Source organism: Cystoisospora suis (genome assembly GCF_002600585.1).
Source record: "Cystoisospora suis strain Wien I chromosome Unknown contig_1238, whole genome shotgun sequence".
Classification (NCBI taxonomy): Eukaryota; Apicomplexa; class Conoidasida; order Eucoccidiorida; family Sarcocystidae; genus Cystoisospora; species Cystoisospora suis.
The window spans coordinates 129,822-145,885 of record NW_027154039.1 but is presented as its reverse complement, the minus strand read 5'-3'; the positions used below and the strand labels follow the sequence as shown (position 1 = coordinate 145,885).

The 16,064-nt window shown below is 53.6% G+C and overlaps 2 protein-coding genes across 2 annotated transcripts in view; one reads left to right on the top strand and one right to left on the bottom strand.

Moving 5' to 3' along the window:
* Positions 1 to 9: 9 nt before the first annotated feature.
* On the bottom strand, positions 10 to 13,657 carry CSUI_002950 (uncharacterized protein; the record flags this gene model as incomplete). The annotated part of the gene is made up of 2 exons (XM_068063148.1): positions 10,044 to 13,657; positions 10 to 9,703 (listed from the first exon to the last, which is right to left on the bottom strand). A coding segment is annotated over exon 2 (7,350 nt), but the record flags the coding sequence as incomplete, so codon positions are not given.
* A 149-nt stretch (positions 13,658 to 13,806) lies between these two features.
* Positions 13,807 to 16,064, top strand: part of CSUI_002949 (zinc binding protein) — a 4,493-nt gene continuing 2,235 nt past the window's right edge. The window contains exons 1-3 of the mRNA XM_068063147.1: positions 13,807 to 14,767; positions 14,996 to 15,088; positions 15,802 to 15,851. Coding sequence (XP_067924886.1) covers positions 14,721 to 14,767; positions 14,996 to 15,088; positions 15,802 to 15,851 — 190 coding nt within the window. The 5' untranslated portion in view covers positions 13,807 to 14,720. The remainder of the gene's footprint in view (positions 14,768 to 14,995; positions 15,089 to 15,801; positions 15,852 to 16,064) is intronic.

The window sequence follows — 16,064 nt, the reverse complement described above, 5'->3', positions numbered from 1 at the left end:
GGAGAATACGTCCACACGAGGCAGAGCTGCTGCCGGGCTGGGCGGGAGGGCGGCAGCTGGTGCTGGGATGTCCCTTCTCCCTGCTACTCGACTGCGAAACCGCAAGTTCCGCCGATTCGGAAGAAGCAGTTGCCACACACGAACGCTGTGTAGACCCTGAAGGGCTGACATTCTTCTCTGCCGGGTGTACTTGGGCCGTGCCTTTTGCCTGTCCTTTCGCTATCTTGAACACTCGAGAGGCAGGAGGTAGAAGAATTTCTTGAAGAAGAAGTACTAAGAGATGTTCGTGATCTTCTTCATCCGCATCCCAAAAGTCCGAAACCTCCTCTCCTCTCCAGCTCCCTGATTGCAACATTTCTCTCGACATATGGAAGCATCCCCGGGATAGCTCATCTCGAGGCCGGGCACAGGCACAGTTTAAATGGTATGGACTTCTTCTTGCGTTACATTCCCACGAAATCAACCACGGATCCTCAAGAAGCGACATATCGTGTAAGCTGGTGAGCCGCGTCGCCCCGGTCCGCGACTCGAACAGAATGGAACATATGGTATGCAGCAACACTTCGACGAGCACAGCCGGCCCGCCGTCCGTCCCTTCGTTCTCTTCGGCAATCCCTTTCACCATCTGCTGCATTTCCAAGACTCGCAACATCTGCTCTTCCATAGTCTGCAAAGCCTGATGGTGCTGCAGACCGACAAGCAGAGCTTGTTGCACCTGCGGGGAGCCGCCCACTAGTATACCACTGCTACTGCATCCCCGTTCTGTACCTATCGGCAACCCACTGAACGAAGCAGGGAGACCACAAGAAGAGCCAAGCGACGAGCCTGACAACTGGGGACTCCCATGCTCGACGTGCTTCCCTGAAACCGCGGGCTGGTCGGCTGTATTGAAGACGGACGCAAGAGCCGGGGGGACAGCACATAGCGGCTGGACCGTGTTCGAGAAGACTTGCTGCTGGCTCTCGCAGTTTAAGCCGAAGCGAAAGAGGAGCTCTTCACGCAGAAGACGAGAGAGCGGTGTCGGGGTCGGCTGTCGCAACAGCGCGACAGCGGCCCGTGCGCAACTCTCTCCTATGCACCAGACCAGAGTAGATGAATCTACTACGCCGCTTTCGTGTACTCCCGCGTCCAGTTTGTCCGGAGTTTTTAGTGCTGCCCGTAACCCTCTCATGGTCCCACCCCTACCTTCCTCCACATCTTGTTTTCCTCTGCCTGATTCCTGTCTCTTGAGAGATGACTCGATTTCCCTGTCTTCCGGTCGACATGCGACATCTCCCACAACAGTAGCCCCTTCTTCCTCGCCATCAATAGCACTCCCGCAACAACTACAGAAACGGGGACCTCCATTCTCAGGCTCCTCCGCAGCTGGACCGAACAGCGCGATATCAGACCATGTTGCCACTGAATGTCCAAAATCCTCACACTGTTCACTCTTCACCGATTTGCTATCCGTCCTTCCTCTTCCTTCTCCACAGCGAAAAGAACCGCACGGGACTCCCCTCTCCCCCCGATACACACGGCATTCACAGCTGCCGAAGACTTCATTGTGAGACAGAGTTTGGCGCCTCACAGACGACTCCCATACAAGAGGACGAGGTGCTAACAAGTGACGCGAAAGCGGGGTCTTCCTGCTGACCTGGACTAAACACACGATACACCGTAGTGTGGCCCGCAGCGCTTCACGGAGCTCGGAAGTCACCGATGGAGTTGGATTCGCTATAGGGTCACTGACTGATAGAATAGCGCCGCTGTGGCCTGGAATGAGGCAACCCTGTCGCCCTGGCAAGGTATCATCTGAAAAGAAGTCGACAGTTCCCCTGTTGCCACCTTCACCGAAAGATCGAGCGACTTCACTTTCATCAGAAGCCTGGCGAACAGCGTGATAAAGCGCCCTCAATCCGCCCTGGAAAACGACAAGTCGGAGGACGTTGCTGACAACTTGAAAGCCTCTGAATTCATTCAGAAGTACGAAAAGAAGAAGCGGAGAACTGAGGCATAACTCTAAAGCCTTCATAAGGGCAGCGACACACCGTCGCGCCCTTCTGAAGACACTCGACAGAACAGTTATACAGTCTGGACATCCGCCTGTAACAGAGCAGCAAAACTGGGGCAGCTGAGATCGGTACTGGAATTGGACTGTCGAGACCGCATCCCCCTCTATCCCTTGCTGCCGCCCTTCTCGCACCTGGCACACAGTACTGGGTTCAGGGCCTTGGTTCTGTAGGCCAGAGACGGAATCCCCCGATGCCGGAGCCCGTGAGACACTGGGAAAGAAAAGGTCCGCCTCAGCGTCCCTGTCTGAAAGATGAGAAAGCTCGCTGTCTTCTACGTGAAGAGTTCGTACGAGCGCTTGCGCTGCGGCCTCCGGGACGCACTCATGAGCGGAGTCTCCCTCCGAGGCGCTACTACGTATGTGTGAAGGAAAGTCTCTCCCATCAGTCGCTTCGATGCTCTCTGATCCACTAGTGGACTGCCTTCGGACCCGTCCCAGTCTACGGCCAACAGTCTTGCTGGTAGAGAGACTGGAACCTGTGACGCTTCCTTTCTCATCTCTAGCATCCCTAAATCCGCGACAGCAACACGCCTGTGGCTGCCGAAAAGTGTGAGGTCGCGCGATGTAATGCAGAAGGCCTGACAGCAGGTCTACCACGAGGCGTACGACTGCTGAACGCTCCTCTGAACCACTCCAAGGGGACCGTGGCTGGCTGACGAGCGCGATTAAAGGAAAAAGGCCCTCCTCAACTGCCACTGGAGTTCTGTCTACATCCAAGGTGGTTACGGAGAGAGACGACACCAGGGTCTTCACATTCCCTCTCCCCTTTGCTGAAACCAAGTCTTTTCCGTCTTGCTTTCTGTTAACGCGCTCCCGTGATTCTTTGCTCCCCTGGTCTTCTCCCCGTGATGCGGCTTCGTCCTGGCTCTCCCCCGCTTCATCAGGGCCTTGCCGGCAACCGGATTCCCGGCTTCCAATCCTAGTGGCCCTTTGTTCTGTCGGACAGTTTTCCCCAAGTACCTCAGAAGACGATTGACCGTTGCCACCAGCTCCACTTTCCTGCTCCCTTCCGGATTCTGGCTTTGGCTGCCCCAGTTTGTCGACGTCACCCCAGGCGCACATACTCGAACGGTCATCGTCCCTACCCTTGCCAGACTCAACAGAGGCGTCAACAGGAGCGCCGTTTTCGTCACTGCCCTGGACTACCGTGCACACATCCGCAGACTGAGCACTGTCTAGTCCGTTTGCTGGAGAAGCATCTCTCTCCTTCTTGGAGCGAGATACGAGACTCTTACTATCGCACGCATAATTTTCCAAAGCAGTCGAGGCTTCTACATTCCCCCCATTCGCCGATGCATCATTGAGTGTAACTTGTTCAGTCGGGCCCGGCCGACGGTGGATGGCCGTCCCCCCACTGAAACGGGGCTTGTTACTACTGCTGACCTTCCGAACGCAGTAACGCCTCACCAGCTGCACCACGCGCTCAAGGAGCGACCGCCGACGTTGGCTTTCTCGAAGAGAGAAGGGCTGCTTTTCTAGACTTCCGGTCGGAGTGGGTTCTATAGACTCTTCCGCGGTTACAATTGTTCCTCCTCGAATCAGCGCTACTCGGAGACAGGCCGCTACTTCCCGCCATGCCATCTTATGACACCGTACCGTCGTCTGCACTAAAGAGGGACGAATCCGAACACAGAGAGGTCGTAGGCGAGGCGGAATTGCGATCACACCGCTGGAAGACGCTTCCAGGAAGGCAGGCCCGGGTGTCCCTTTATCCTCTAGATGTGGAGTCAGCGCCACCGCGTCAGCCCGGAAACAACCGAATCCGGAGCACCCTGCCATCGGGGGATCGCAAGCCCTTCCGTCATGCAGCGCGACAGCCTTTCTGTCACCTGGTGTACACACAATACTTTCCAAGACCCATCCTGCACCAAGAGTGTCGGAAAGAAGAAAGCTTGAAAGGAGATCCAACTGACGGAGCCAGAGCCCACTTGCCTTCTCACTTGAGAACACGTGCGTAATACACTGGTCACTTCCTCTATCTCCTGTAATGTCCTTGTCGCTTCCTCGTTGGAACGACTTAGCGCCTTTCTTCTCTACCAAGAACTCCGTTGCCATCCATCCCCTGAGGGCTGCGAGATGCACATGCACGCACCAACTGTCTCTTTCTATTCGGCACACACTGCAGCCAGCTCGCCGACCGTCCGACATACCGACTCTTCTAGCAGTACCACTGCTGTCGCCTCGGGAAACCAAGGGCTCCTCTGCGGCCACCTTGTGGGCATTCGCGTCGTCCTCTCTGGTCGCACAGAGGCCACTGTGTCCTCTGTGCAGCCGAGGACAAGAAAAAAACAGACACTCTGCGTCCCCCAGTCCCGACTGCTCAAAAGATTTGACGCCAACCTTCCTAGCCTCCTCATTCCCATGCTCCGGGAAGAGAATGTCCCGTGTCTTATGAGAAAGATTGCACAAAACGGCCGCGGAAACAAAAGCCAGCGTCCGAGCTTCACGTACAAGTCTCTCTCTCTCTTCTTCACTAAAGCGTCCAAGTTTGAAAAGATCCCAAGCGCATAAGACTTCTGAAGGAGCTGCCTGACGGTCTTCATTACACTTCCACGTCGGTTGCAAAGCTGGGCACCCCCCCTTCCTTTCTTCCTCGAAACTTCGATGATTTCCTGTGCGCGTACGTCTTCTGTATCTCTCCGGGTTCCTTTGTTCTTCTTCTTGTCCCCGTCCCCCTTCCGACGAACGAGCCTGTTCATCTTTTCTCTCCTCGTGCCCAGGTTCTTTAGCTTTGCTCCCTGATGAAACACTACCGTCTCTGCGTGATTTTCCTGTGAACACAACCAGAGTTTTCAGAAGTAGCTCTCGCAACTCCTCGATGGCTAGCTGCGCCTGACCAGTGCCATTTACGACCCCTGACGTCAGGACATGCTTTTCATCTTTACGTCCGCCGACTCCCGAGGAGGAACGGTTTTCTGGGGAACAAGCTGAGCTCTCGGTCCCACTCCAAGCGGTTGCAATCTCTTCCAGTGAGAAGGTAGAGAACAGACGATTCACGAGCCGAAGCTGAACCGCGAGACTGCCAGTGAGCTCACCCCATGCGTATGCACAGAGGCCGCTGGCAAAACAAGTTTTCGACTGAAGGAGTCCGGCGGGGTTCGTCGCGACATCCACCGCTTCAGGCTTGCCAGCTGTGCTCTCTCGACATGGGGAGGCACCAAGCAGCCGCCTGCCCTCCTCTTCAGGGACTGAATTGCCATCTCTTGGTATGTAGTACTCGTCTACTTCTGGCTGACTAGATGACGTGGACGGGTGCGTCCCACTTAGACCAGCCCACCCCGTTCTTGTAGCAAAAGCCGTACATTCAGCAACTTCAAGGAGCAGGTACAAAAGGCACAATGCCTGTTCAACAAGACACCGAGCATCAGAAACGGCAAGCCCGAGAGGCGTTTCTTTTGATACGGGGCAGCGGCTGAAAACCACATTTGAGCCGGGAGTCAGCAAATATCCAGCAATCCCCACTTTTGTAGAAACGGCTGCCGAAACAAGTAGTAGAAGCCGCCACCAGCAGTTCCGATGCCTCCTCTCAATTGCCGATAGAAGCGAGCTGAACTGCGTTCCTCCTTCCTCTTCATCGGCTGAGGGCAAACGAGAAAGCAGAGTAGTGATGGCCTGTCCGATCTCTATCTCACAGCGGGGGTGCCGGGGTTCTTCGGGTGTCGGTGCGAGCTGCCGCTGCTCCGAACGGCCTTGGGCAGTTTCGCCCCGCATACCTCGCAGGTACGCCTCAAGCAGTGATCGACAGATGATTTGTACGCGGGATGCGCCTTCAGAATCCCCGAGGTACGCCTGGCTGATTTGTACATGTGCCCATATTCCCATCTCCAACGCTTGCAATGCCTGATGTTCTCTCGCGTATTCTCCACGTCCTGGGCGCATCTCCTGCGTGCCTCCTTCCGCCATCGAGACCCGTTCATTAGTTGAACTCCGTCCGGACTGCGTCTGCGAATGCGGCGCTTCCGACCCCTTAAAAAGATGCACTGCTAGATCTCGTCGCCGGCTCCCACGCACTCTGGACATCGGACGATTCACACATGGGCTGGTCCGGCTCATCACTTCAGTCAGCACAGCCTGTTCGAACCGCTCCCGGTTGTTGAGGGCGAGAGCGGCTAGCTGTCGCAGTAAGCGTCCCCATTGTCTTCTTCTCTCCAGCTGTGCTCTCCAATCGTCTTGTCCGCCTCGCTCTTTGAACGACGATGCTGCCCGACACGAAGACGCGGGTATTTCTCCCCCCTCCTTGTTTGCCAGCTTCCGTTCCGAGACGCTTTTCTTGCTGTCCCCGCGACCAGACGTCTGACTGCTTGGCGCCCTTGCGACTTGCCTGGACCGTAGTTTCTTCCGCCCGGGCTGTCCGTCACTTTCCCGTAACTGGTTCCCCGGGCCTTGCACGTTGGGAGAAACATCTTCGCAGCAGTGAGAAGGCAGCGTCGCCTGTGCGTTCCCTTCAGGCGTCAAACAGTGTAAATCTATCGCCCTCGGTGGAGCTGCGTCTTCGGGTACCCGGACTACTGCGCTTCGCAATACAAGAGAGAGCAGCGCAGGCATGAGATTATCAGACTTCAGAGCTTCGCGAACAGTACGCCATGCCAGTCCGAATAGCTTGCTATCCTGACTTGGATTCATTCCACTTCCGGGCACTCGCTCATCTACGGAGACTTCCCCCACGATACTTGAAAACGCTAACTTTTCTCCGCCTTTCAGTTGCCCCTGCCGTTCTCCATCGAGAGTACAGCAGTCTTTGCCCATCTCTTCTTTCAGTAGGGCCAGCTTCTCGTGTCCTTCCTTACAATCACTGCATCCGGAACCACGGAGCGAAACTGATGTGTCTTCCTCACCGGACTCAGTACCATGTTTCTCAGACAACACTCCAAGCCGGACAAAAGGAGCAAAAAAGCTGCAGAGACACTCCGCTGCCCCTCCAACCACACCTTCGCTCACGACGCGCTGCTCCGCACCGTATTCGAGCAGTGTCACGGGGAGATGTAGGGCACATCGGAGAGACGTACTGAAGGCCAGGTTCTCCGCTTTTATCAACACGTGCCCCTCTTCCTCTTTAACGCATGCCCCTCCGTCTTCCGCTGCGGACTCTTGCTTCAGATCGGACTGGCCTGATGACTGATTCTGCTGATACGAAAATGTGACTAAACTCTCGCCGGATGTGCCACCCGAGGGACAAGCCAAGTGCCCGCCTCCCTCCGATTCTCCAAAAACCAACGGTAGGGCAAGGCACTTAGAAAGAGGCAACCATTTCGCCGTGTTGCAGAACACTGGACTCTGTCGTCCTTGCCGGGCTTCCTCAGGCGTCATCGGTTCCTGAAACTCTCCGACTTCTTCGAGAATGTGGTCATCGGCCTTCCGCAACTCTTTTTTTTGTGTCTCTTGTTTGAGAGCACAGGCTGCCCTATTCTTCCTAGCTTGGACGGACAAGTCCAAGAGTTCTGCACCGTTGCCCAGCAGACAACCCTGGGCCGAAGAGGAAAAATGACTTCTCTCTGAACGTGAAGTGATTCCTTCCCTCGGAGCAAAGAAGTGCTGATTAGAAAGCAGATCTGACAACACTACGGCAGGAAGAGCTTGATAACAAAGATTCCTGTGCCAGATAAGCGCCGCATGCAACGCTCTGTTCAGGAAATGATATGCCGACTTTTGAGTACCGCCTCCGTGTTGATCACATTCCGAATCTGCCCTGTTCTCTGGAGTAGCCCTCGACACGTTTGCCTGAGAATCTCCGAACAACTCCTTAGCCGATTGGCTCGTGCGCACAAGAGAAAGTAGAGAAGATGACGCCCGGGAAAGAGACGAGAGACAGGAGGTTCCGATCCAGGACAGGAGACGAGGCAACTGAAAGGCGGCTTGCTGGACTGCAGATTCTGTTCGCGTCCCACACTCGCCGGCACCTAACCTCAGTACCGCGGAGGCAAACGCGAGAGACGCGGGTGACACGGGAAATATGGACGGACAACATAGATGGTGACCGGGCCCCGTCGACGCACTGAAAGATGTTGGAGAAGGCTCAGTCTCCCAAGAAAGCCAAGCCGTTTCATAGGAAGTCCCCAAAACAAAGAAAAGAGAAGATGCAAGCGAAAAGAGACGGCACAGCACTTCACTTCCAACGGAATGTACGTGGAAATCGAAGGACGAGAAGGCGGAGAATGGCTCCCTAACAGAAGAACAATCAGCATTCTTCCATGAATTAAGCCACAAAGACTGAGGATCTTTTGCCTCTAAGCTCGCACGTGATTCGACCTAAGAAAAAGACATGAAAGGAAGATCGCGCAACCGATCGAGCAAACCCTCGAAACAGATCCAGCAGCAGAGAAGTGGTCGTTGCAAGGCGAGTGAACACGGTCTGGCACACATCTGAAAGAAGGAAGCTCACTCCATCATCCGCGTGGCGCACACAGGGGCGCCTTGACCAGATCTGCATCCCTTCTTCGGGGTGGTGAAGCGGAGTTACACCTCATAACACCTCGTCATGAGAGGACAGAGGACTGTGAAAGAGTGACTAGCATACATTTTTTTGCTGGGAAACCACGTTCCAGACATACTTGCGCCTGCTGGTGGTGATGGTCGAGACTAGAGGAAGAATCAGCTCCCTTACCGTGGAGCGGGAATAAAGTAAGGCACGGGTTCCGCTGCACTAAGTGACTCCGGGGCATTTCGATTCCACTTTTCTTGCGGCTAATACAGAAGTTGAGAAGCAGAGAGCTTTGGATGCCCAAGCAGACCTACCACCATACTGAAATGCTATCATCAGACGGCCACCTGTCTAGTAGGCAAAAAAGGGCTGACCCGGCGCGCGAAGAGGACGCCATACCCTCTTACTGCCAAAGAAACTGAGGCGTTTCAGCACACCAGCACACGGACGCTAACAATTTCGATGAACAAGACCACCAAGCAGCTACGCTCAAACACAAACATGTCTCTATGCTGAGATTCTGGTTCGGCACAAATCTAGATATATGTGCATACGTAGATATAGCATGTACTTGAAAATAGATGTCCGCCCCCTTTCGCTCCTTACCTCTAGAAAAGCGAGGAGTGTTTCGACCATCTTTTGCACATACACGCCTCCATCCATCGAGACAGTGCCCATCAAATAAAGAGTGAAATCTTTGCGTGTCTTCTTGCATCTCCCAAGAAGGCCTGTTTCCTTCTCTTGTTTAGTTGGACACCACCTCTGCGTGGCGCAGTCTTCCTGATTAGCGCCCTCTGCTGTCTCGCGCCTCCCCGCATCTCGCTCCCCCTTCTCAAAGGATCCTCCGGAACTTGGTTTTCGATTTGAAAAGGCCCCGTCCTCGTGAACTCCTCTTCGCCCCGGTATCATTGAGGAATCCCTTACTCCAGGGAGGAAGTCTCCGTTCTGAACGAAACCGTCTCGGAGATGTGTCTCGTTAAGTGTCCCAAAAAGTGCTTCACTTTCCCCTGGGTGCTCTTGATTGAGCCCCTTCTGCCAGAATGCAAGAATCGCCCGGATTGTCCGCAAGACCTCGATAGAAGTAAAAGATCTCATGTGAGCGGATTTCCGGAATGGAGAATGCAAGCGTAGACACTGACACCCCTTGTCCGAGGTTGACAACAGGTCAAGTTTTTCCGAATCGCAAGTCTCTTGGTTGGTATCTGTGAAGGCGATCGCACTGCAGCCATTTCCTGAACCAGTCGCGTAACATGCAGCGTGGCTAAGAGTTTGCTGGAGAAGAAGAAAAACGAAGGGGGATTCCTTCAAGAATGCAGTCCGAAATAAGCGCCGCTGTTTGGGACTACTCGCGTGTCTGCCTCCACCAAGGGAAGGTTGGTCAGCTATAGAGACTAAATGTCTAATAACTTCCATGCAAAACCAACCATGTCGAACAGAAATCACAACACTCTCATCAACACCGTCCGTCCCCTCTCTCCCCCGACCTGTCTGCATGAGGATCTGACTATTCTGCTGTTCTCTTGTCCCACTGGAGATCAGATAGTCGCCAATATTACCTTTTACTCGTCTCACCTCCGCCGCTGGGACCATTTCTCCTAGATCGGCGCTACCTTTTCTTTCGACCGTCTTTAATGGAGACGAGTGTGCTTTTTCCTGCCTGCAGATCCTGGCATCACGACCACCACACCCCTCGGACCCCGCTTCGCCCTGCCGAGGAGAAACCACGTGGCCTTCCTTGACTTTTGCCAAGGACTGAAAAACACTCCATTCTCCGGCATGCGTTTGCATTCGTGTACAGAAGGTCCTGGCCAATCTCACAGCTCTTTGAAGAGGCGTTTGATTCTCAAGAGCAGGCAAAGAAGCTTCTCCCTCTTGTTGCTGTTGCGCCATTGCATGTGCTAACAGAGCCGCGACCGCAGCACATAACTGTCTCCAAACCTCCTCCCATCTCCCCAGCCAAGGTGTCCGCCGCGTATGTTGACAAGAAGACCCTTGGGACGCTGATTGACAACAGGAAGGAAAGGCAGAATCAGCGACGAACATCTCTGAGGTATCACCCCAACAGCATGAGCTGTGACCCCGCCTATTCTGGATAGATGGAATTCCTTTATAAAACTGTGCTCCGCCGTCTTGACCTTCGCACGGACGTGAAGCATAACAGGGATAACAAGGAGACACACACAACGGCTCGGGGCTAGGGCAACAACGAGGACCACGGGGGTCAACTTCATCGGACCGAAATTGACAGCTGTGGACAGAATTCGGTAGGGAGGGGATTTGACGCCGACGCGGGAGAAACATGTTGCGTCTCTTCCGCGTCCTACAGGGGGCATCCGAACAAAGGAACTCCGAGTAGACACAGCAAAGGTGGATTAGTGGCAACATCTCCCGGCTGAGCTGCTGCGGAGAGGCAAGAGGCAAAGGAGAGTTTCCAGGGGCTACAAAGGGGGAGACCCGGGCAGCAGGATTCCCAGTACCTCGGTCTCCAAGGCCTTCAACTACGCTGACCCATCCTTCATCCATTGTCAGCCTGTAGTCAAAAGGTAAGGAGCTCGCCAGTACGTTCAAAATACCTTCTTCTGTTACTTCTTGTCCTGCAGCTTCTTCTTTCAGACTTTCTTGCGTATATGAGGGGGAGACTCGCGCGCAGCCAGCCGGAGAAAGGGGACGCGGACGAGCAGGAGAAGGTGACGGGGACTGGAAGTAAGGACTGTCAGATATAGACTGGGGAAACACTGTTGACTGCGGACCTCCTGTACTTCCTGTCACGCCGTGGCTTGGCGCCTGGTATCGAGGAGTAGAGGGAGAAGAGAAGACGTAGCTGGATGAAGGACTGAATGGTCGTGAAGAAGGCGGAGGACACGGCGTATTAGGACTGAGGGAAGACGGCAGCAGTGGCAGACGGATAGAGGGAGCAGAGAGGAGAGAGGCATTACAGGGAGTTGGCAGTTGAAGAAAAGGAAGGCCCACATCACAGAGAAGACGCAGCACCCGAGCAGCAAAAAGGGCTCTCGAGAAAAGACGATATTCTAGCAAATCTTCTTCATCCGCTGAATCACCTTGAGGCCTGGTCCTGATCTTATTCCCACTGCTGGCGTCGCATCGCCCTGTCCTCTCATCGTCTTTCCCGCCGTTCACTCTCCCGTCGTCATCCTTATTGTCCCCTGGTTTGTCTGAAGCACTGCCGTTCATGGACACGTCCTCCTCAGGCACGTTCCTTACATCAGCCTCAGGACTTTGCCTGACTGGTGCACTAGCAACTTCATTCTCTCCGCCACTGTTCCTTTCAAATTGCATTGTTTTTTCGGCTGTGTCTTCTTCCATTTCAGGCTCTCCCCAAGAGGCAGAGAACAGCCGCATCTGCCTCTTCAGGAGAGAACGTAGAAGCTCCTGTTCTCCGATGTCCCCCTCTCCTCCCTCCACCATACGCAGTGCTTCGAGTGTACATACGGCTGCTCGTGCACGGTAGAGAGCTCTACAACACAACTCCCATGCCGCAGGGTGCCTCGTGAAAAAATGCAACTCAAATTTCGCGGCTTCCCGTACACTGGCCGCCTTGCTCCCTTCTTGCTTTCCGAACAAACACTCACCCTCCGAATCAGAAGATATGTTGTCCATTCTTCTCCTCTTCCTCCACGGACTGCTCCCTGGCAAATGACAGGGCTGATGACCTGAGCGCACTTGAACGAGCCAAGGCGACCAGGCACCCAAAGGGTCGCAGTCGAGATTGTCTATAACTTCCTCTGTCATACAAAATTCACATTTCTCTTCTTCATCTCCAAGAAAACCACAAGTAGACTTCCTCAGGAGTCGACCCTCACCGTACTTTGTCTGCATATTCTCGTCTTTGCCTCGTAGATCCCCTTCATCTTCAGAGAGTCGGGATGCCCCCAGTACACCGTTGGTTTCTTCTTGCTCGTCGACCAGTGAATCCTTTCCTCCGCTTGTATCTTCATGACTCTCCCCATGTTCTAGGGGATGTAACGCACTCGTCGCCTCCTTCTCCGAAGTTCTCCTTTTGCTTCGCCGATAGTCGCTTCTGATTGTCTTCTGATCTCTACCAAGTGTTTTCCTTACAGGGACAGGGAAGGCGTCATCTATTAACAGATCGACATCCGAGAGAAGGCTGAAAGCTGCTGAAGAAGATGCTGCGTTGTAGGAGGCCTTTAAAGCAGCTCTCATACGCTCCCCCCCTTGCCTCCGAGCCGTCTCGCCGACCATCATGCTTCTGACAAGTTCGCGTGACAGTGTACAAACGCTCGGTGACTTCCCCCCCGACTGGATGGGACGGGGACCTGAGAGGTGTATGTCCACCTAAATTTATGACAACAGAAAGAAAAGGAGACAAGAGACGGGGGCGCTTAGAAGTCAGGGGAATATGCTCTTCTGCTAGGCACCTGGCCATTCTTTCTTCATTCTACCAGTAAACAACATCATCGAGCGAGCAGAGACGTGACGGGATAGCGTACAGGTTGCGATTCCTCCTTTCACTCCAAACACGCTCCTCGACACTCTGTGCTGGCCCACGCGGCAACAGGCGCCTATGGCGGTAAAATGGGTCGCCATCAAGCGATGCATGCAGATGTAACAGCCTGACGAGCTTGTTGGCATTTTCACTCCAGCACCGTGGGGCACCTGCTTCACCCAACTGGTTCTTCAAGACAAGAGACAAGAGGACGGGACAGGAAGTCTGATAACATAAAAGGACCTCTGTACCGGCGTCGACGCACAACGTAGAACTCAAGGAAAAAAGGTGACGACACACGTGACTTCTTATTTTCTTGGCAGGACGAAACGCCGTCCGCGGTAGAGTATGTGGCCGGCGTGAAAAAGTAGCCACGAAAAATACGCGAGTGTAGAAACAGCCAAAGAAACAAAGAAACGCGGCTTCTGCGCATGCAGCTGGTTGCCGGGCAGCCAGGAGACGGGAGAAATGCGGGAGAAGACGATAAAACAAAAAGCGGAGCCACCGTTGACAGAGGGAAAGGATGTGGTAGATACTGAGCTAGCTGCACGTCTGTCCTCCAATCGCGCAGAAGAAAGAAGCCGGGCGACAACCGAACAGAACGCTGCTCGAGGGAACAGCTGGGAGAAGCGGGAGGGGACCGCAATAGGGCGAGGTCAGAACACTCCAGCCAAACTATACGTGCAGATGAAACCACCGCAGCAAGATGAAAACACGGACCCCAGGAAGGAGAGACAGAGACAAGGACTGCATCGACAGAAGCATCCGAAAAGCGAAACGTGGAAGGCAAACGATACCGGGATATTTGCATGCTCTCGTGGAGATGTCGGTGTACATGCAAGGAAAAGTCCGGTGTCTGGCCAATAGTGTCCTGTTTGCTTGGTCATAAGGACATATTGCAACCCCGATGATTCAACTCTTCACTGTTGAAGGCTGTCGCGAGTACATCTGGCCGCTTTGAATTCGATGCAATACTCAAGAGTGGAAGATAGACACCTTTCTCGCTAGTTGTTTTCTTCAGTGGGACTGTGAGGTCAATTCCGGTCAGCAGTCCTCCCTTTCCAGACGTACAGCTAGTCCCGAAAGTCAAGGGAAAAAGAATTTTCTGTCTAAGCCTGAGGTCTTCCGGGGCGGCGAGGGGGCTGCGGATTGTGACTAGCGCTGCCTTTGCCACGCTCTTTCTCTTCTTTCTTTGGCCAGTTTTTCACATCTCCATTTTTCTCTTCCGACCTCGGACGCGTTTTCCGTGTGTGTGGTTTACTTCCTCGTCCTCCGGGCTACTTGCTTGCGTCTTCAGTGGTGTCCTCATCCATCTCCTCAGTGTCCACTGAGGCTCCGACTGAGGACTGTGCCGCGCAGCATTCCCTCTTGACGGCGTCGCTTTCCTCAGAACCCAAGGCGTCCTATGTGCGTTTCTCTCTTCTTTCTCAGCAGAGGTGGAATCGCTCTTGGTGATATGTCTCTGTATGGCTCTCCGATCTGTCACGTTGGTGTTCCCGTCAACTTCTTGTGGTTCGATGTCTTCGTAGAACTCCTACTCCACCGTTTCTCGGCGTGCTCCTCAACCGGACTTTACTGTGAGGCAGCAGACGCGTATAGAGGAAAACCAACCTGACTGTGTAGAGGGAAGCGGACAGGATTGTTGCCACCCAGTGTCCAATTAGGCTTTTAAGGGAACTTCGCTGCGATCCACGAAGAAGAAGAGCAAGCAGCAGGAGAAATAATATTTCCAGGAAAACACCACAGGAAAGGAGTTACATCAGGGACACGCGGAGCCCGGCAAGATGGGAAGGGATTTCCGACTTCAGCTCAGTGGCCGCAAGGTGTATGTGTAAGTCTGTATGGAGGTAGTACACACATTTCATTCTCTGGCTGCTTGTCGTCCACACCAACAGCACTCGCGTATTCTCCTCTCCGAGCCCTGTAGAAGCTTTAGTACATGTCGAGTACAGTCGCCTATGCTGTATGAGATGCGAAAGAGGAGTTTCTCTCACCTCCACCTTCGACCATCGCTCGAACATTGCAGTAATGCCCCTATTTTCTTTTTTCTCTCTTTCAGTTGCAGTCAATGCAATACGCAGCTGACGGTGCACAGCGAGCTAATCAGCAAGTCTTTCCGTGGCCGAACGGGGGCCGCTTGGCTATTTGGAAAGTGAGTTACTTATTGGGCCTAGCTCTTTGACTAGAGGAGACATGGCTTCGTAGCAGGTGTACGAAGAAGTGGTGACGGAGATAACGGGCCAAGGCATGAAATCTAGACAGGAGATTGATACACACCTGTATAGACAGGTCGTTCTGGTAGATCTTCGGGATATGGTCTTCCCATGGGTATAGGAAGAAATGGGTGACAAGTGAACGGTCAAGACACGAAGTTTGGGAAGGAGCGACACACAGAACTGTAGAGTCACGTCGTCTACGTTGTAGATCTTCACAGCTTCGATGTTGGCGTGTGCTGTGCTCTCCCGGCGACGGGTTTGACATTTCTTATCCTCGTTGAGTCTGCACTGGGCTTAGTGCACCTGTCTGTCCATTCGTATCTTGCTGAACCGATTGCTGGAGATATGTGTCATCCCTAGTGAATGCTTACCTATGTAATGTGAGGCAAAGCCCTGGGGAACTAGAGGCAATTGTTAAGCTTCTGTCGTTGTTGGTCTTTAACTACTTTTGTCTGTGGCACTTCAAAGAAAAGATGAGCTCCATTTGTGCTCTACGTTCTGAGTGTACGTCACAGTGTACACCCGGACTGTGTTCCATTTACTACTGAAAGAAAGCCGAAAGAAGGATGTACAGTTCTGAAGTTTTCTCACTTTCTTTTCTTCGCTTTGTAGTTTTATTCCTGTCCGCGCTGTCTCTCTTCGCGTTTAGGGTTGTGAATGTATCCGAAGGCGCACTAGAAGATCGCAATATGACAACAGGTGACTCTGGGGATTCGACGTCCGTCCCTCTTCTTCTTCTCTCACTCTATCTTTCTTGGCCCTGGTGTTACGTCTGTATCTCCTCAAGGCTTTTCATCTCCAGTACAGCCATAAGGCACTCGTGTTACTCTTCCGACTGCGAGGGAGTGCCTCTCCGTCAACCACCTCTGTGTTTCATTTCGTCTCTTCGTCTTCTTCTTCTTGCTCTTTCTG